This window comes from Panthera tigris, chromosome B1 (genome assembly GCF_018350195.1).
Source record: "Panthera tigris isolate Pti1 chromosome B1, P.tigris_Pti1_mat1.1, whole genome shotgun sequence".
Classification (NCBI taxonomy): domain Eukaryota; kingdom Metazoa; phylum Chordata; class Mammalia; order Carnivora; family Felidae; genus Panthera; species Panthera tigris.
Window position 1 is genome coordinate 104,324,097 of NC_056663.1, and position 20,694 is coordinate 104,344,790.

The 20,694-nt window shown below is 40.5% G+C and overlaps 1 protein-coding gene and 1 pseudogene across 5 annotated transcripts in view; both read right to left on the reverse strand.

The window, feature by feature from the left end:
* Nucleotides 1–20,694, reverse strand: part of SYNPO2 (synaptopodin 2) — a 209,984-nt gene that overhangs the window by 88,681 nt on the left and 100,609 nt on the right. For 4 of the 5 annotated variants that reach the window (XM_042983987.1, XM_042983988.1, XM_042983986.1 and 1 more), the window contains one exon: nucleotides 17,919–17,975. The exons of the other annotated variant lie outside the window; for it this stretch is intronic. In XM_042983987.1, the coding sequence (XP_042839921.1) occupies nucleotides 17,919–17,975 (57 nt within the window). The remainder of the gene's footprint in view (nucleotides 1–17,918; nucleotides 17,976–20,694) is intronic. 5 annotated transcript variants of the gene reach the window in all.
* LOC102962549 lies at nucleotides 5,036–10,352 on the reverse strand (annotated as a pseudogene).

The window sequence follows — 20,694 nt, forward strand, 5'->3', positions numbered from 1 at the left end:
CACACCATGCAGAATGACTTCAATGACTTAACCCTAGAAAACTCTTGAAGCAAATATAACTAAATGCCTACCTTACCCATAACAAAATGAAAAACTTTATCCAAGCATTTAACTTTGAACAATCACTTCCTACGTGTTCCTTACGTGGCATTTGAGGACTTCAAGCAAAGCTCTTTCTGTATTCCTGTGTTTTCAAAACATATTCTTGGTAACCAAATAAACTAACCTGCTAAAAAGGGTTATTGACTCCTAGCCAGTTAAATGTCAGAATCATCCACCAAAAAAAAAAAAAAAAAAAAAATACCCACCTTGGTTCTGGAGTGTTGGGTCCGTAGCTCTCTGCTTTGGCAATAACTGGATATAGCAGAACCAGTTTTCTATTACCAACCCTCCAGAGTTACAACAATAAAATACAGTTATCTGCAATTGGAAGTATATTTATCTTTCTAATGTTTGCAAACACAATTGTGATTGGGGAGGAAAGGGGGTGGTTAGGGTAGATACATACACCTTGTCTAAGGGAGGTATCAAAATTTTTAAAGGTATATAGTAAAAAGAGAGAGAGAAAGAGAGAGAGAGAGAGAGAGAGAGAGAGATTTGCAAAACCCAATCCTGTTTTTGTTAGTGAGTACTGAGGAGCACTACAAACAGAATTAGTCACTAGCAACTGTGTCATAGGTCCCGATCAGAAACAATCGGACTACTCGGACTCCTGATTGGCACAAATGGAAGCCCAATATTCAAAAGTTTCTCAATAAGGTGTGTCTATTTCTATTTTGCTCCCACTAAATTGTGAGCACCTTAAATCAGAAGTGCAGTTTATATCCATCTATAAGTTTGTGCCTGTTATGTGGTAGGCACTTGACAAGTTGTTAAGCGAATAAAAGCTGTTGATAATTTATAAGTCAGAGGTAAAATAGATTTCAGGTAAAGCTTTTGCTAGATGAGTAATGGATACAAATATCAAGCATGTCTGCAGGAAGGGTGATGAATATAAGTTATTCATTTTTGCGTTTATTATTAAACAGAAGCCCTAGGGAACAGACATACATGGCACTGAATGTTGTTAATTAAAAGTAGATGAAACTATACTTGAAACTATGAAAGCACCCAATCTTTTCCTTATGTTAAGCACCTGATAGTTAAATGCAAATAATAAAATATTCCCACAAGGCAATTCTATTAAACTTCACTCCACATCCCAAAAAAAGCAAGGTTCTCATCTGTTCTGTTGCCATTTGTATTAATTTTTAATGTTTTAAAGAATAACAGGTATGGGGGCACCTGGTTGGCTCAGTAGGTGGAGAATGTGATGCTCAGGGTTGATCCTGGGATTGTGGATTCAAGCTCCATGCTGAGTGTAGAGATTACTTAAAAATAAAAATCTTAAAAAAATATAAAGTATTAAAAAATAAACTCTGTAATCAACTTCTAAATAAACAGCTATTTCTGTATATATTAATGATCTTATAGAAAGAACACTCAGGACTTAATAAAACCCCAGAAGACTTTAGAAAATCCTGACTCACAAGAACATAGTGCTTATTTGGTTTCAGGCTATTGGCTACTTCATTGTTGAAATTTTCCAAGTCAGATAGCGTTACACTTGGAATATGCTAGCGAGCATTAATAACAATGACCATAAATGAAAAGTTGGCCTTTCCCAGTCAGATGTAAGGCTAAGCTTTCCAAATCCAGGCAGCAGAGGGCAGTGAAAGCACTGTTAATTGATCATATAAACCTTTTTACAATCTGGAGAGAAATATTGTATTACAACTTACAACTGCATTTTCCATTTTAAACACCACACATGTCAGTAGTTTGAAAAACAATACATCTTTAGCGTCAGATGCATTTTTGAAGCCATCTAGAACGTTTAGAAAGTGCAATGAGATATCTATCCAGCATTTCAGGGACTGACAGTTCACTTTAATATAACAGAAAAATGTTTTAGAGGATAAGACTACATTGTGACCTTGGTCTAAAATTTACCTGTGTGGTGCAGGAGATACTAAAACTGTGCTAACCTATCGGACACAGTGCTGTGCTTATTTATATTAGCATAGAGTTTAAGAGCTTCAAGGGGCCCTTAAGGTCAACTGATGGTCATGGAAAGGTTACTAGAGTCTCTCAACTGGACAGTGGCTAAGGTATAATCAGAACAGAGGTCTTCTCGCGCCTCTCACTTTAAAGTTTGTGCCGTACAGGATTTCATAATACTTAAGAGTTAGATTCAGGACCTCTGATGTTTTTCTCAGAGTTCAGAGGTCTTAGGAATCCTCAGGTGAAAAATGCAGTAGTGTTCAAAATCACTCCAATCTTGTTTCTGCAAAAGTTCTCAAGAGGTGAGGACAAAATAAACCCAGTAATGTTACACATTTTAATCAATATATATTCCATGGTTTTCAAAAGTAAGACCCCGCCACTCCCTGACTCCAACGCCAGCTAAGAAGAAGACACTGTTCTTTTACCTCAGCAAATGCATGCATATCTGGTCCCATTCTTGGCATGCTCCAGCCCTATATTGTGGTTAGAAATCTTACTAAAGGGGACTGGACGTGGATATGAATGCTTTCTTAGCTGTGACCTTCTAAAGCCTGGGCTTCAGTCTGAAAGATCTGTCACTCACTTTTCTTACTGAGTTAGGTATGTCAACATCAGGTAAAATGGTTAAATGGCTAATAGTAAAATAATAATAACCTTTAGGGGAGAAGATCTCCGTGAAGCCACAACACTGCTACACCAGATCCAATGAAACATTTTGCCTCTGTACTTTGTTGATCTGTCTGGAACACATGATGTCTGATTGGCATTAGCAAGCTCCAGGGTTGCCAGTGACATTCTCCTGACCCTGCAGGAGTTCTTCCTTCTTTAAAGAACACACACTAAGCCTGGGGCCCAGGACCTCTTGCTTTCATTTTCACTAGTTGGCTTCTCAGCCTGCTTGCTCTGTTCTAAGTCTGTAGTCTTTCAGTGAGTCAAGGGCCAGGCTGAATTCCCAGAGCAAATTCCTCCAAAGCCAAACAAGGAAATGTTCAACGAGTCTTTGGAAACCAATAACCAAGAGCACTAGGTTATCTTATTTGGAAGTTAATATATTGGATGTTGCACATTTTTCACCAAAATTAGACATTTTATGAATTAGCTATGTATCTTCACTACATCACATTCTCTAACAAAGGTTAAAGGTGCATGAACAGATCTATGTTTCAAGTAGACACTACATTTTTTTTTTTTTTTAGGGTATAAAAGTTTTTCAAGCCAAGTCAACAGGAATACCACCTAGTGGCCCAGTTTTTAACTACAGACTTTAGTTAAAATGCTGTGTATCCTATTAGTTTTTGAGGAGATGCCTGATACCTAAGGGAATTATCCAGAGGTGTGTGCCAAAATCATAGGGAAAACATGGAGCCTCTTTGTAGAGAAACTATCAAGTACTATTCTATATCTCTTTTACCCAGATGGCAAATAATTCTCTAAAAATGACCATGGATGGGGGCTTCTCCATTGTGCTTTCACTTGGGCTGGCCAGAAAAGCCACAGAGCCTCCCGCCAATAACCAAGTGGAGCTTTGTTTTCTTGTGTGCTGACATGTGTTACCATCCAGCAAGGATTAGGCTCTGGGCATGACCTGCTGGTTTGGAAACCTGAAGCCAGGATATTCAGAATCCCGCCTCTTAGGCATACCCCAAACAACAAAGGGAAGCTATTTGTTTGGAAAGTCCAGTCTCAAGGACTGTCAGAACTAAGAGATCAACTGTAGAGTTATCGGGAAGCTCAATGAATACCTTATTTACACGGCTCCTCTGTAAGGTTTTGTTCCCATGGGGAGAGACAGAGAGAGAGAGGGAGGGAGGGAGGGAGACAGGAAGGGAGGGGAGAAAAAGGAAGAAAGTAGGGAAAGAAAAGAAAACAAAACAGGCAGTATAAAGTGGGAGTTAAAACGGGCTCTAAGTTAAAACCCACTTACTAGCTGAGTTCAATCACCTAAGTCTCTGTCTTCTCAAATATTAATGATATGTAAGTTACAGAATTGCTATTAAGAATTCATTGAGGTAATCTCTATAAACTACTTAGTGCGGTGCCTGGAACATGTCAAGTATGCTCAGTGAAGGTTAACCATTATTACTGTTATTTTTAAGTAATTAAATAAGAAGGAGGGAAAAGATGTGCCTATCGTGATGTACAATTCCTTAAACACTACCATTTTGTTAGCTAATCATTCAGAGCCTTGTGAGGAAAGACCAACAATCTGAGTACATCAGTGAATTCGGGTGCCATAAGAACCTCATCAATCTATTCAACTTACGTGTATAGAATTTAGAACCTGGGACACAGTGGATCACCATTTGTTCAGGCTGCACCATGAACAAGGGAAACTGGTGGAGGGGACCTTTCACTTCACAAGGCCTGCACCCTGGCTATGGGTTGCATCACCCCAGAAAAAGAAATGGCAGTTTTGTTTGTTGGTTTTAGTTTTGCATAAATGTTCCATATGAACTAGCAGCAGCCCTGGGACCCAATTCCAAATCCCACAGCTTTTATTTGTTTGTTTATTTATTTATTTATTTATTTATTTATTTATTTATTTATTTATTTTTGAGAGAAAGGGAGAGAGAAAGAGAGCATAAGTGGAGGAGGGGCAGAGAGAGAGAGAGAGAGAGAGAGAGAGAGAGAGAGAGAGAGGGAAAGAGAGAATCCAAAGCAGGCTTCATGCTCTCAGGGTGGAGCCCAATGTAGAACTCCATCTCAGGACCTTGGGATCATGACCTGAGCCAAAATCAAAAGTTGGGTGCTTAACCAGCTAAGCCACCCAGGTGCCCCCCATATCCCACAGCTCTTTATGATTATGACCAAACCCTCCAGCCATACCCTGACTTCCATTCTCCAGATGAGACTGTAGAGAAGTTCCTTCCCTAGGATCTACCTGGGTAAGGAGGGAGCTATGTTCCAGGGTCCAGACTCTGGGAAAGAGGAACCAGTTCAAACAAGCCTCTCAAACCTTGGGACTCCACCCAGAAACTGAAAAGGATGGGACACTCTTCCTTTTCTTTCTCATTAGAGAGCTCATACCTCAATTCTGCCCCAAAGGTATTGCTTGAGTACTGAAGTGTGGGAGTTAGAGGGAAAGATGATGGAAATAAACCACATTTTCTGTCTCCCCTTTCATTCTAGCAGCCCGAATGAACAGTGAAGAACTTCATAGCCAACTTTTGTCATTGAGTCCCTCTGTCTGAAATTCTATCCTCTGACTGACCTAGATTAATCCTGCTTGTCCTGTCAGACTTAAATCTCCATGGTGTGCAATCCCATCCAAGAATGAGGTAGGGCCTTTCTATTTCTTCTTTGCATCTTGGACATTCTTCCTGGAATGTAAATCCATGAGGACAGGACCTATGCCTATCTTGTACACAGTTTTAATCTCAGCACCCACAGCGGTACCTGATACATAGCGGACGTTTGGCAAATATTGTTGAATGAGTACATAAATTATTCAGTACAGATAAAGGAAGGGAGAAAATATTACGCAGCCACACTGCCTTCTATATGGCAAATAGAAAGTGGATTCTAGAACATGAAAGGCCCCTTGCCTGAACACCAGGAAGGACTTAGGTATGAACAAGATGGGCCTGCACTTGAATTTGGGGGTGCATGAAAAGGAAAGGCATACTCTGAACAACAGAGAGCAAGAATATCCCAGAACTGGAGTGTGGGGGAGAAGCAGGAAAGATGACATGAGGAAGAGAATCAGGAGGCAGAAGAGAAGACTGGCAGACATCGGAGTGCTCTGTGAGGGGAAGCAGACAATGAGAAAGCCCTGGTGATGGGTACCAGATAGACCTAAAGCAGGAATGTGCCCTGCGTCATTTGAAGTTTACTGCTGTGCTCTCCCATGACCCCAAAACTCTCAGTTCAAGTTCTGAAACACAGAGTCAGTATAGTAACCTTGTTTTCATGATTGCTTTGTGTGGGAGGAGGAGAGACAGACCAGGGTGTGGGAGGGAACAGAAGAGAAAGAGTTGTGTCCCAACCTTGGGTCTGTGTCAGAACAGAAATAAAAGAACAGCTGCAAGAGACAGAGAATATCAGACAGCAGGAAATCAGAGCAAAGCTGACGGAGAATGTAACAAGAATCCTGGGGACATGCTTTGGACTTCAGAGAGACACGAAATGGGAGTTTTGTGCTGCTAATCTCAAAGGGCCAGGAGGTCCCAGCTAATACCTGGGACACATTATGCATTTTGCCATAAAGGTTATTGTTCTCATCTGTGATGCCTTTTGGATTATGAGTCCCTTAAAGGCAGGGATTTTCTTATTTGTAAGAACATCAGTATCTCTAGCACAGTGTCTAACAGAGAGTAGTTACTATTCATTGAATGAATAGATGAATGGCTATCATGGATCTTCTCCATTTTGAACTACCTACAATTAATGAAAAAATCCGATGGGAATGAAGGAGAAAGGGAGAGAGAGAGAAAGAGAAAGAGAAATATGGAGAAAGAATAAGAATTGTACCCTAATATATAAAATCTGAAGGTTTCCTCAGGCAATGTTTTCTCCTTATCTCTGGTTTATCTCTCAATCTCTAAAACTTCCCTTGGCATCAGCTCCATGTTCTAGAATTAGGTTGAGTGGAGCCAAAGACTGGGGAATGGTCTTTACAGGTGATCCTCCTTTTATGCACAGCCCAACTACATCCCACTAGTCTATAGTCCCAACTCAGTGAAAGCCATGGATTGCCTGGACAGGACTTGATTAGAAATAGTCACATTTCAAGGACAGGATGTATCCAGGACAGCTTTGGCCTCTAAACTACTGAGTTTTCCTACAGCTAGTATTTAAAAATGAATACAAGTTTTCCAGAACTGTATGCAAAAAGCTTAATGCAAGTTGTTAGGTCAGAAGATCAGGAGAGACAACCCTATGATGAAGGTCTGACAGACAATGGAATGAATCTTAACAACATTTAATACTAATTTTAACAAGCTAGTTGATCCTCATTTCCCTGTGTTTTTGATTAATCGACAGAAGGAATAAGTAAAATCTAATATTTTTTAAGAAGTTAAAGGTACAAAACTTAAAAAAAATTGTTGGCACCAGATCTAAACACATGAAAATCCCAAAGTCATTGTGTTTTTCTTATTGTTGAAGTTATATTAAATATTGACATAGCAGTTACTGATAACATAGATCAGTAAGTCAGGCAAAATGATTTCTGATTCTGGTGGCCTGTGTGAATATACCATTAAACTGAAATAATCCACCTCTGAAATTGTAGATAGGATTAAAGTTTAGTTCTTCCTAGATGAAAACATGCTTAAGTAGGACATAAAGTACTGTCTGCATACTCACTGTAATGATCTAACAGGATAGGTATCTGCCCAGGACGCCTCGTACAAAGTATCTGACTTTGGACACAACAATGTACTCTCTCATTAAAAGTGTTATAGAAGTTCTCCTTTCTTAGAATGAAATGCAGTAATTGAGTTCATTCTTAGATATGTTTAACTCTCATCTACACCCATGTTTCAAAAATGTCCTCTCCTTCACTTCTCTCTTCATATGATGGGACAAAACACATCTCTATAAGGCAAGCTCAGTGATGTGTGGTTGCAATATAGTTAGTTCTTATACAATGGCTGTACCCACAATTTCACTTGGTCCATGGTTTATTTGCCCTCAGATTCTGGACATCACAATGGTTTGCATTCCCCAAAGCCAGGATCATGGCTAGTGGGTGGTAGAAAGAAAAGTGCCTGTCATTCTGCAAAGATATGACCTGCCAGCAAAGTGTGGATAAGCTCAAGAAACCATTTCCAAACATGGAAACAGGACTGAATCAGTTTGGGGCATATGGAAGCTTTTGCCAGTTCTTAATTTTGCCAATCTCCCTAGATGATTTCTCAACCACTCAACAAAGGGTAAAAGGGAACAGTATAACTTCTACTGCCAACACTTTGCAGCTATTAGAAATTATCAGACTTTTTCCTAATAAGTAAAATAGATATTAGAAAAACTAGGGGTCTGAAGATTATCCCCAAACCCTTTACAATCATGGGAATATCATAGCAGAGTTAACATTTTTAGAAAGTAAGAACTGAATATTTTCATTACTTTCATTACGTGATTAATGGAAGGAACATGTACCCACAACACAAAAGCACAAAGTTCCACAAATGCATCAGCAGTGCTTATTTTATTTTATTTTATTTTATTTTATTTTATTTTATTTTATTTTATTTTATTTATCTTTTGGGGGAATTGGCAGAGCCATCTGAGACTTTATTTGGGAAAAGATACTTGAATTAGCTTTTAGTTGGGGGCATGGGCAAGAGGGGGTACCCAGGGCAGTAGACTCCCCCTAAGGGTGGGCTGAGGACTGGGGCTGAGCCTTAAGTGGGTCTCCTGTTCCTGACACTTCCCTGCACAGCTCCTTCCCCTAAGGCTCTATAGCAGCCAAAGGAGCTGGAACGGACCACAGTGGTTGTTCACTTGGACAGGACATCAGACCACTTGGATCTTCCCATCAAGGGTCTCAACCTTCTTCACAACCACAGCCTCAGAGGAGCTGACACGGCTGAAGGGACTGGAGCCCCCGCCAGAGCTGAAGCTGGACTGGAAGGAGCTCAGGCCATAGTTGAGGCCAGGGCTCATGAGGTTCCTGTAGGCCAAGCTCAGGCTACCTGAGTAGCTGCTGGTGATCTTAGTATGGATACTCAGGTTCTGCATCCCAGACTCTAGCTGGCTCTCCTTGCCCTCCAACAGCATGCAGTAGGTGGTGATTTCAATGTCCAGGGACAGCCTGACATTAATGAGCTCCTGGCACTCATGTAACTGCCGTGTATGTTCTTCTTGGTTTGCTCCAGCTCAGCCAGCTTGGCATTGGCATCCTTAACAGCCTCCCTGCTCTTCTCAACACTAGCAATGGTAGCCTCCAGGGAAGCCCTCTAGCCTTTGTGGCCCTCGATCTCAGCCAGGAGTTGGCTGATATTCTGGTTCATCTCAGGAATCTCCCTCTTTATGCTACAGAGGTCATCGCCTGGCTTCCCAGCCAATGTCTACATCTCCTTGTACTTGATGTGGTCTTGGCCTCATGGTCTCGGCCTCAGCCTGCTTGCAGCTGGTGATGTCCTCATACTGGGCTTTGACCTCAGTGATGATGCTGTCCAGGTCCAGGGCACAGCTGTTGTGCATGAACAGGACCATGGATGTGTCAGAGTTCTGGAAGTGCAGCTCACAGATCTTTTCACACAGATGCCTTAAGAAGCTAATCTCTTCCATCAGCCCTTCCAGGTGGGACTCCAGGTCTACCATGTTCATGTAAGTTTCATCTGCATCCTTCTTGATAAGGACAAATTCATTCTCCATGACTGCATGCTCTTTGATCTCCTCCACATATTTATTCTCAAAGTCCTCCACCAGCCCCACATGTTGCCAAGCTCCACCTCCAACTTCAGCTTCCTTGGCCTAGTGTGTCCAGCTGTTGCGGAAGGTTGTTGATATAGCTCTCAAGCATGGTGTCCATGTTGCTCCAAGTTGTTTTCTGTTGCTATAGGAGGCTCTACTTGGTCTCCAGAAATTTGTTCTGCTGTTCCACATGCCACAACTTGTCAGGGAAGGAGGCAAACTTGTTGCTGAGAGTTTTGATCTGCTCCCTCTCCTGGGCGTGCCCAGCCTGGATGCTGGGGTCCACATCCAGCTCTGGTTCACTGAGACAGCTGTAATGCCCCATATACCTCTGGCCCTGCCATAGTCCCTGACCACACTCATGTTGGTGCCTAGGCCACCCAGGAAGCTGCTGCTGGAAGAAAGTGGAGGAGCTAATGCAGGCACCAGGTGCGCTCATGTAGGAGTGGCTGCTCAAGGCCGAGGGGCTGGAGGTGGACACCGTGCAGGACTTCTGGGTCACCCTGATGGACATAGTGGAGGCTGGAGTGGAGGCAAGCAGGCTGAACCTGGCAGAGGTTCAAGAAAGAGCTGAGAAACTGCTTCTAGGTGGGTTATCAATGCTTCTTTATATATTGTCTGTCTTCTATCACTCCATGACTTGGGGTTTCAGAGACTTTGTCTTGTTTTGTTTTCCTATTATTTTTCTCACCAGTTTTCTCTATTTCCTTTGACAACTGTTCTTTCTTCTCTGTTCCTAACAGTAGGTTCTTTTAGAGCAAATCCTTGGTTTTTCTCTCCAAAAGCAATCCCTCAGTGGATTTCTCTGCTCTCAGGGAATTCATCTGTTACTTCTATGTGAATGCTTCAAAATCCACAACCATATTGACAACTGGTTACCAGCCATCTACTACCTGAAAGCCTGTTTCACCTTCAGAACAATAGAGCCAACAGTAAAATTACATCTTTTCTATAAACAAGTTAGGCTGAACATCCCAGCTACTCATTCTGTCAGTGGAGGTAAGTCATCATAACATCCAAAGAGCCATATACTAGAAATTAACAAGGGCTAGAAATAAACCCTCCTTCCTGGTGATTCACTACATCACTTTTAGCACCAAGCCTTTTATAAGTTATGTAATTATCCTCTGTTGCTTTCCATTTGTATGCCAGTTATTTGACCAATACTCACTGAGCACTTACTCTGTGCCTGGTACTGCTGCAGGTGCAGGCAGATAGCAAGGATCTTGAAAGACCTTACAGGGTCATATGAGCTTAGAGCACAGAAGCCAACAACACACATACAATGACATAATTAAATTAAAGTGCTCATAAGATGAATATAGAAGGTAAAAGTAGGCTAATGTGACAGAGAAACTGGGGGTAAGATGGTAGAGGCCACATTAGATGGGGAATGCCTCTCTGAGGAGGTAATATTTGAGCTCATACCTGAATACTGAAGATACAGAGATACGAAGATCTAGGAATGTAGTCTCAACCCAAAGTATATTCGAGAGCTCTGAGATGTGGACAAGCTTGGCATATTTGAGGAAGAGTAGAAGGAAATGAATCAACAGAAGGCAAATATCAATCAGCTTGTGTGGATTCTGTAAGGTTTCTCAACGTTAGCACCATTGACATTTGGGGCCAGATAATTCTTTGCTATGGGGAGTTCAGTGCAGTGTAGGATATTTGGCAGTATTCCTGGGCTCTACACACTGTGGGCCAGTAGGCTCTCCCTAGTGATAACCAAAAAATGTCCCTGGAAATTACCAAATGGTAAGCAAAAAAGCCTCCGGTTGAGAACCATTGTTGTAGTCCAAAGTAATAAATTTTGATAAATATTCTAAGTGTAATTAATAGAAAGCTATCAAAACATCTTAGGCAGAGAGTAATAGAATGAGTTACACTGTAGGATGTTCATGCTGGCTGTAGTGGAGAGAGACAAGAGTAGAGGCAGGGCAGAAATTAGAAGGCCACAACAGAAATTTGAGTCTGAGATGATGGACTAAGGTAGTAGCCAAGAGGATTCGTCTAGGAATTAGGTGGCAGGTATTGAGAAGAAGAAAAGAATCAAGCAAGATGCTTAGGTTCTTTGCCAGAGCCATGAAGTAGTTGGAGCTAAGCCCTAAACCTGAGATAGCAATGCCATTTATTGATGCAGAAGACTTGGAAGTAGATTTGCCAATGTAAAGGTTGGAAATCAAGAGTTCCCTTTGCCATATTAAGTTTGAGATATCTCTTAGTATCCAAGTGGAGACATCCAGTAGGCAGTTAGATGTATATGGGGTGTGGCACTCTGAGGAGAGGTCAGGCTTGAAAATTTAAGTCTAGAGATGGAATTAGAAGATGAGAGATTAGATGGGATCACCTACTGTATTAGCTTCCTGTGGATGCTGTAACAAATGACTATAAACTGGCGGCTTAATAAAACAGAAATTTATTCTCTCACAGTCTGGAGGCCAGAAGTCCAAAATTAAGGTGTCTATAGGAGCTGCACTCTCTCTGGAGACTCTAGGTGAGAAAATGTTTTGCTCTTTTATCTTCTGGTGGCTGTCACCAAACCTTGACTTGTGGCCTTGTGTGACCATATCACTCCAAGCTCTACCTCTTTTGTCACACTGCTTCCTCCTCTTCTGTCTCAATTCTCCCCTGTGTGTCTCTTATGAGGACACTTACCATTAGACTTATGGTCTACCTGAAAAATCTAGGATGATCTCTTTATCTGAAGTTTCTTAACTTAATTACATCTGCAAAGACCCCTTCTCCCAAGTAAGGTAACATTCACTAACATTCACAAGTTCTGGGGATTAGGGTGTGGACACATCTCTTCACGGACCACCATTCAGCCCACTACACCCAGAGAGAGAGAGTGTAGAGAGAGAAGACAAAAGGTTCCTCCAAGGTGGATAGAGCCTTAGAGACTCCAACATACAGAAGTTGGTAAAGGAAGAGGAACTAGGAAAAAATGGCTGGGCAGCATGGCAGTCACAGACAACTAGAGAGGGCCTGTGGGTCATGTTTCTTCTGTATCTCCCATGTTTCTTTGTACCAGATTTGTCCCAGTATAAGTTTAAAAGATGATCCTTGAATTGAAATCATTACTTATAGTGATATTCTGAAAAAGCCCATTGCCCATGCCATTAAACTGCTTTGAGATTATCAGAAAAACTCACGGACTTCCCCCTTTGCAAGTGGGAAGACAGAGAGAGAAAGAACCTTTTCATTTTGTGCCAGGTTTTTATTATAACAGTAATCATCACTTTTCTTTTAATTCTTCATTCCTAAGCCCACAAAGTGCTAACATTTGAAACCTATTTAGGAAATTTTTGGAACTTGCAGCAAACTTCCAAAGTTAAATTTAGGATCCAAACCTCCATGATTGGTCTGTGAAGTGAAAAGGAAGGATAGTGATGATTTGAGGGAACTGATTTCCTCTAATGCCTTGATGTGGGGATGGGATAGACATCTCAGTGATGTAATTAATTCCTCACTCCTAGGGAAAATATACTGCTTGCCTTGTCATAAAAATAATAGATTCTGTGTTACCAGTAACTCTATAGTCAATACATCTCAGCTTTACTTACTGATGAACAAACATACCCTAAAATCCTTTGAATAGAAATACATAGGGTCAAAATGTCATCTATCTTATAATGTCAAAATTGGATCTTAAATCAAAGTAAAATTGAATGTATGACCTCAGAATTCAGAATGGTCCTTCCCCTCACCCCCAAGTATGGCTCCCTTGGTGGCTGGCAGAGCACTCTAGGACTTAACCCTCAAAAATTCCAGGGGGAGCAATGTGAGGGAAAATTTCAACTTTTCTTCTAACAAAGTCATCTTGCTTCTACGAGGGAAATGATGACTGAAGTAGTCTGTCTGAGATGGTTGAAGACTACCAGATGAGGTGTGAGGAATTTTCTACAGTTTCCCTCTAGCCATGCAACTGTGGACAAGCTGCAAGGTAGAGCTATTTGGGATCCTGATTTCCTTCATGGGAGATGGATTCGGAAATTGCAGTCTTAAACTTTTGACCCCCTCTCCTACATCTTCCATCCTCTCTCTTAGCTGCCACAAGGTCCTAAGAGGTAAACAAAATTACTTAAGACTCCCAAGCAAGTACAAAAGTTATTAAATAATGGACCAATTAATTAACTTGGTGTACAAAGTTGAAAAAAAAACATATTTTATATTTAAAATCAGAGTATTTAAAGTACAATGATATATCTCAAATCTTTGAGATTAAATTTCACATGTACTTTCCTCATGTTAACTAACACACGTCCCTATACCCACCCCCAATATAACATATGACATATATCCAAACCAATAATCTGATTTGAGTAAGTACTTGGATGGGTAATGTGCATTTAATGGAAACATAACCACATACTTTTTTAGAAAAAAAATTAAAATAATTCCTACTATTTAAGAATGCTAAAAGTAAATTTTAAAATGCCTTGAAAAAATGAAAGTTAAAGTAGAAAGAATGTCAAGGAATTGCTGAGGCTAAGAAATGATGCACGGCTTGCCAAAAGTCAAAGAGTTCAACAAGCAGCTCTTTGATGTGACTAGAGAATTAGCTTTTTCTGCACTGTGTTCACTACATAAGTGGAAGGGTATTTTTGCAAGAAAAGTGGCAGCAGGCTTTTTCCCATCAGGCTCTGACAGGAGTGAGCAGCCCTGGGTTCCAGTTCAGGCTCTGTGACCTTGTTTTGTGATTGAAACTAGTTTTTGCCCGTTTCTGAAGGTCCTTTCTGTCCATCTGCAAAATAGGAGTAATAATGAACACACTGACTCATTCACAAGTTTGTTGTGAGAAAAACATATTAGTGGATATGGAAGGGTTTGAGAAGGCTTAAAGATGCATGCCATTTGTGTAGTATATGGAATCTGTATTGAGACCTTCTGACACTACCCAGGCCTTATAAGCAGCTAGGATAATCTCTATTCTTTCCATTAGACCTCCTTGAATAATAGAGTAGCTATCATGTATTTAGTGTGTCACATACATGAACAAAGCATTTAACACTGATCTTTGATATAGGGTTATTACTTTCATCTTTATAGATGGGCAATAAAGTCCAGAGGGATTAAATGGCTTTCCAAATCACAATTCTGATAATAGAGAAATTGGGCTTTGACTCCAAATCTGATTCCTAAGCACATACTCTTATACACTAGGTCATACAGACCCAAAGCCAGAGAGATGTGAAACCTGGCCCCTGACTTCATGGGTGAGTATGTTGATGGACCCTAGCCTACTTCCTACTTCTCTTCACCAATTCTCAAGAGCCTTTCAAATGAGAAGCATCCAGTAGGTCCCTGCATGGAAGATCACAGTGAACTTCCCTTGGGAAGGACCCTCTGTGTTTATGGGGATTGGCTTTTCCAAATAAAGACCACAATTTAAAGATCCATTACATGGGTGAAATTTGCCAGGACACCCTTGGGATCTAATACGTGAGTGAGTCCATAAGCTTCTTATCACCTGTCACCTTCCTACATCTATTCTCCATGTACCAAAAAAAAAAAAAAAAAAGCGGGGGGGTGGCGCGGAATTAGAGCTAAGATCACCCAAGCTCTACATTTTATTTTACTCTGAGTTACACTTCCCTCCACCTCTCCCACCAAGCTTCCTTCCTGTGGTGTTCTGAATATGAGTGCTCAGGGGGCATTACTGATTGGCTGGATGAGTAAGAACTGATTGACCCAATAAGAAATACGTTTGAGTATGATGAAATAAAAACAATCACTCTTTGGGGCGCCTGGGTGGCTCAGTCAGTTAAGCATCTGACTTCAGCTCAGGTTCATTATCTCACAGCTTGTGGTTTCGAGTCCCTCGTAGGGCTCAGTGCTGACAGCTCAGAGCCTGGAGCCTGCTTCAGATTCTGTGTCTCCCCCTCTCTCTGCCCCTCCCCTGCTTGTGCTCTGTCTCTCTCTCTCAAAAAATAAACATTGAAAAAAAAATTTTAACAAAAACAATTACTCTTGTCATTTCAGTTTGTATCTACTTCTTATTTGGATTCCATCTTAATTTGTGTTAGCCATGTTTAAGACCTTTGAAATCATCTTTGATGTTCTCCCTTACGTTTCTTTAACCATTCAGACCATTCCTACTGATAATTTCTTAGTAATATTTCTAGATTTATGCCTTCCTTTTTATTTAAAACATATCTAATTGAATTCCAGGCCCTCATTTTGAAAAAGACACAAATTTCCAAGTAAGGCCAGGCTTCCCTTTTGTTATCCCTTATATCCGTCTTGTACATGGTTGCCAGACTAATATTCCCCAAATACTTTTTTTTCACTTTCCCATTCTTGCTCTTGACCTCTTTAGCCAACTCTGCTTTATCTATGAAATTAAGCCAAAATTCTTTGCCTGATAGTCACGTCCTTATAACATCTGGATATAAGCAACCTTTCTAAACACATCTCCTATCTCTACTTGAACCTGTTGCTTTGGGCAGACTGTCTTTCTACTGCTCCCCTATAAATAATGCTTTGTGCATTTTGATCTCTAAACAGTGGCTCAACAGTGGCTTTCTCTCCCTTAAAATCCCTTCTGTTCTCTGTTTCTCTCTTCCAAATCTTCCACTGAAGACCCAATTCAATTCTTGCCTTCCTGAAAAGCCTCCCCTGGTTATCTCAGTCCACGGTAAAATATGGGGAAACACACCCTCTCAATCCCAGCCATAACTGCCTCAGGGCCCATGCACCATCTAAGCACACACACACTATGTGGGATGCTTTGTATTATGGAATTGAAGTATTTAACATTTCATATGTAAATATTTAAACTTCCCATTACGCTACACCTTCTCTGAGGACAGAAGCAGTTTGGGATGGTGGAAAAGAACATGAAGACTAGAGCCAGACTGTTTGGGTTCAAGTCATCACTTACTACCTGGCTGATCTTAGGCAATGTATTTTCTTACATCTCAGTTTCTGTAGAGGCCATTCTAGGCAACCAACCTGAGCCGTAGAAACCTGAGTAGGTAAAAGGGCCCACCTGACTGAATACAAACAGGCCCATCAGGTGACCCACCTCAGAATATCCATTAGCCCTAGCTGACCAATGGGTTACTCACACCCAGGCACAGGTTCCAAAAAAGGAAAATTCTGTCCATTCCCATACTTCCTCACCCACCTCCCCGCCTTAACTACAGCCCCCTACCACTGCCTCCTGGCAGATGGTCTCCCCTCTGCTGTCCTGCCTGCTACTCCCTCACAGTGTATTCAATAAACTTCTCCTTTGTTCTGCCTTGGGTGAATTCTTTTACCGCTCTCACTGCTGGCCTCTACCTGATCCAGTCACACCACAGTTTCCTCATCTGTAAAACTGAGAACAATATTATACTTTCCTCATAGACTTCTTGTGAGGATTAAATGAGTTAATGAATGTAAGGTACTTAAACAGTGCTGGGTGTATAGTAAGTACTTTGTACATGTTACCTATTATTCTTCCTTACATATTTCCCAGTGTATAGATATAGATATATATAGAGATGCATATAGACACATTTATATGCACATATGAATATCGATATACACATATGTCTATATTCATATCTATATATCTATATATGGAAGGACACTTGATCAGTTAAACAGTTAATCTGGGGAGTGTGGAAATTCCATCTATTTTAGGAATATATATATGCTCCCCTCCAGCTCAGTTTTAGGTCTAGGACTGCTGTAGCTGCTCATTCTTCTCTTCCTGACTGCATGCAAGTGTTCTTCTGGGACAGAGAGATGAGCTGCACACTTATTTATTTTCAGTCAAGACTTGCACTAGCAAAGGGACGCCTGGGTGGCTCAGTGGGTTAGACATCTGTCTCTTGGTTTCGACTCAGGTCATGATCTCACAGTCGTGATCTCAGGGTCGTGAGATCAAGCTGTGTATCAGGCTCTATGATGAGCACCGAGTGTAAAAGTGCTTGGGATTCTCTCTCTCCCTCTCCGCCCCTCCCCCACTCATGGTTTCTCTCAAAATAAATAAAAATAAACATTAAAAAAATAAGAATTTCATTGGCATTGAAATGCCCATTTTCGTTGAATACACTTTTGCATTTGAGACATACATATTCCTTAGACGGCAATCATGAGTCTATATAAAAGGGTGCTTTTGTATTATAATTTGTGTTCAAATTATATGTTCAGTTTGGAAAAAGGATCTAGGACTCTACCCATGAATAATCTTCCTCAGTTTAAATCTTCACTCAATTTAGTGATCCTTGGCAGTCGATATTAATTCCTAGGAATCTATAATAAGCATGGCGATTTTGCAAATTATGAAAGTATAATAACATATTCTATATAGTACGAAGTGTTGAAAGCCTCATGATGTGTACAATTTCAAGCAATTTTTTCCCTTTTTTTTTTTTCAAGCAATTTTTAATTTTCAAAAGGAATGGCTACAGTTGGAGAAAGGCTGGGTCCCAAGGAGTGTCTCCTTTTCCTGCCTGAAGTTGATACCTCTACCACTTATTTCTGAGAACACTATGCCTTTAATCACCAATTAATACCTTCAATAGTCGGTGAATATTTAATGAGCACCTCTCTTGTCCCAAGAGTGATGAAGCCTATGAAGAGAGAAGTGCAAGGTATTATAGAATCTTAAAAACAATGGTGTGCCCATTAAAAACTTCAAAATAGAACCAGTGTAAAAAAACTTATTTCATGTTTTTGTAAACTCTCAACACAGTTCAGATAATCAACCAAACATTTTAGCTGAAAATGAATAATGTGTTCAAACTCATATGTGAGGGTTAAAAAAGCATCGTCTTCCTATCCCTTACTATAGTGAAGTTCCAAGGTCACTTCTGTTAGTTATGCTAATGGAACCAAGACCTTTTTTTCTTTTTTTCACATTAGAATCTTCCCAGGGGGAGGCCAAGGACTTATTAAAGGAAAGGAAAGAATGTGGGCATTGCAGGAGTCTGAGTGAGAATTCTGACTTTACTATTTTCAAACCGTGCAGTGTTGGGAAAATTACTCAACTCTCTATGAGTTTCAGTTTTCTCTTTTATAGAATTGGGATAAAAATAATTCTTTCTAGAGTTGGTATACAATTAGAAGTAAAGCTTTATAAAGCATTTGGCACAATGCCTGACAAAGTACTTAATAAATAGTATGTTTTAGTATCATTGCTGGAAAATGCCAAATTCTCAATTTTTGATGACCTGTACATATGTTAATGAAGAATATGCTAAATTGTTCTATCTGGAAAGATGAATTAAATACCTACCATCCAATGTGATCAATTAAAATACCAATAAGAACAACTGAATGGTAAAACTTAATATTCATATTTAGCTTGCTATTACATTATTTCTGGCATTTTAACCAATCTGCAGTCTTACTGGAGTGGAATTCAAGAATCACGTATAAAATCAATGTGTTAATTCAGAATACATAATTACAAGTAACTTGGATTCAGACAGAACATCCTTTTTTCTCAAAACAAAAAAAGAGACCCTTTTCTCATAAATTAAAAAATTTTGTTTCATTGGGGCGCCTACATGGCTCCGTTGGTTAAGCATCCGACTCTTGATTTTGGTTCAGGTTATGGTCTCATGGTTCGTGGGATGGAGCCCTGCATCAGGCTCTGTGCTGACAGCAGGGAGCATGTGTGGGATTCTCTCTTTCTCTTTCTCTCTCTCTCTGCCCCACCTTCACCCTCCCTCTCGAAACAAATAAATAAACATTAAAAAAATCAGTTTTGGATATTTCAGAAGGAAAAAGCTAAAGACAAAAAAGACAGCCATCTCACTGAATTTCAATATCAGGAGAAGGAATAATCCATATATGGTAAATGAAGTCTTAATGAATTTTATCTCTTTCCATTTAGGATGCTTACTTACTAGTGAAGGGGGATTTCCAGTCCCCACTTGTACTTTTTCCATGGCAGGGAGGTGGGGACTTACTGACTCGTTCACCCTTCCTCAATCACTCTTCAAGCAGGGGGATGAGTCGCCTCCCTGATTGTTGTGACTGGGAGGAGGTACTGAGCAAGCTTAGATCAAGCCATCCCCTGCTGGTTCTGCATCCCCCAAGAATCTTACTCAACTGGTCCTTGTGATAAGTTTGAAAGGATGGGCTCTCTCCAGCTTTGCCTGAGATTGGGTGAGGAAATTTAATTCTGGGGTAAAATATTAAAGAAGCTCATTATGGCTACACATTTAGCCACATCCCCAAATTCACCTTAGTTTTTTTTTGTTTTTGTTTTTGATTTGAAGTTTATTTATTTATTTTGAGAGAGACAGAGACAGCATGAGTGGGGTAGAAGCAGAGAAAGAGGAAGATAGAGAATCCCACTGCCAGCGGGGAGCCCGATGTGGGGTCAAACTCCTGAAACCGTGAGATCATGACCTGAGCCAAAACCAAAAGTCCAATATTTAACCAGATGAACCACCCAGGGGCCCCAACTTCAGTTTTTTGGGGTTTTTTTGATTTTATATTTAAATCTTCATCTGTTTCCTATGTTTTGTTTCTCAGTTGTTTCCAATCTCAAGAATAGATGTAATTTGCATTTTGTGATGAAAAAACCCAAGTCCAGAGAAGTAGCATATGTAGCCCAAGGTTATGCAGCTAGTAAAGAGCTGACTTGGAATTTCAGCCTTGGCCTGCTTTACAACACAATGAGGTTTCCTTTCAGGACACAATGCTGCCTTCCTTCTGTTAAACAGTAAAGATAACTACTACAGCAATAATGAAAGTCCTGGTCCTATTGTGAAGCTATAAATTTTCATTGTTGGGTCCCAACAAACTTGCTGTTTCTTCATGTACTGCTGCTGTCGGTAACAGAAAGTGTCTGCTCTGAACTTCCATCAGTACACACTGTGTCTGCATGAGCCAAGCACACACAGACTAAGACAGGACAGAATTATCCAGGCTGTAATGTCTATCAATTCCTCCCGCCATCTGCTTCCTCCCAACTAGTCTCACTGTTCAGGACAAGTGCTTTTTCTTGAGTTATGTATACAATATAAGGAAGATTTGAACATCTTCATACTTGGTTAAAACTTTCTCCTTGGATAGAAGTAGACCAGAAGACTTAATAGTCCCCTGGTTACATTATTTTCACAACATTCAAGTATCTTCCTCTGTTTCCACAGCCCGGCTAGTTTATGGCTCTGACTTTCTGGGACACACCTTGGTATTACCTATATTTAACTACGTTAACTATATGTTTTTTTATTTTCTGTATTCTTGATGCTCGGACATCTGAGGTTTTACCAACTAGCAGAGACTGCCTTTCCCAGGTTAGCTAATTCCTAGAGATAGTAAACAACTTGCCTT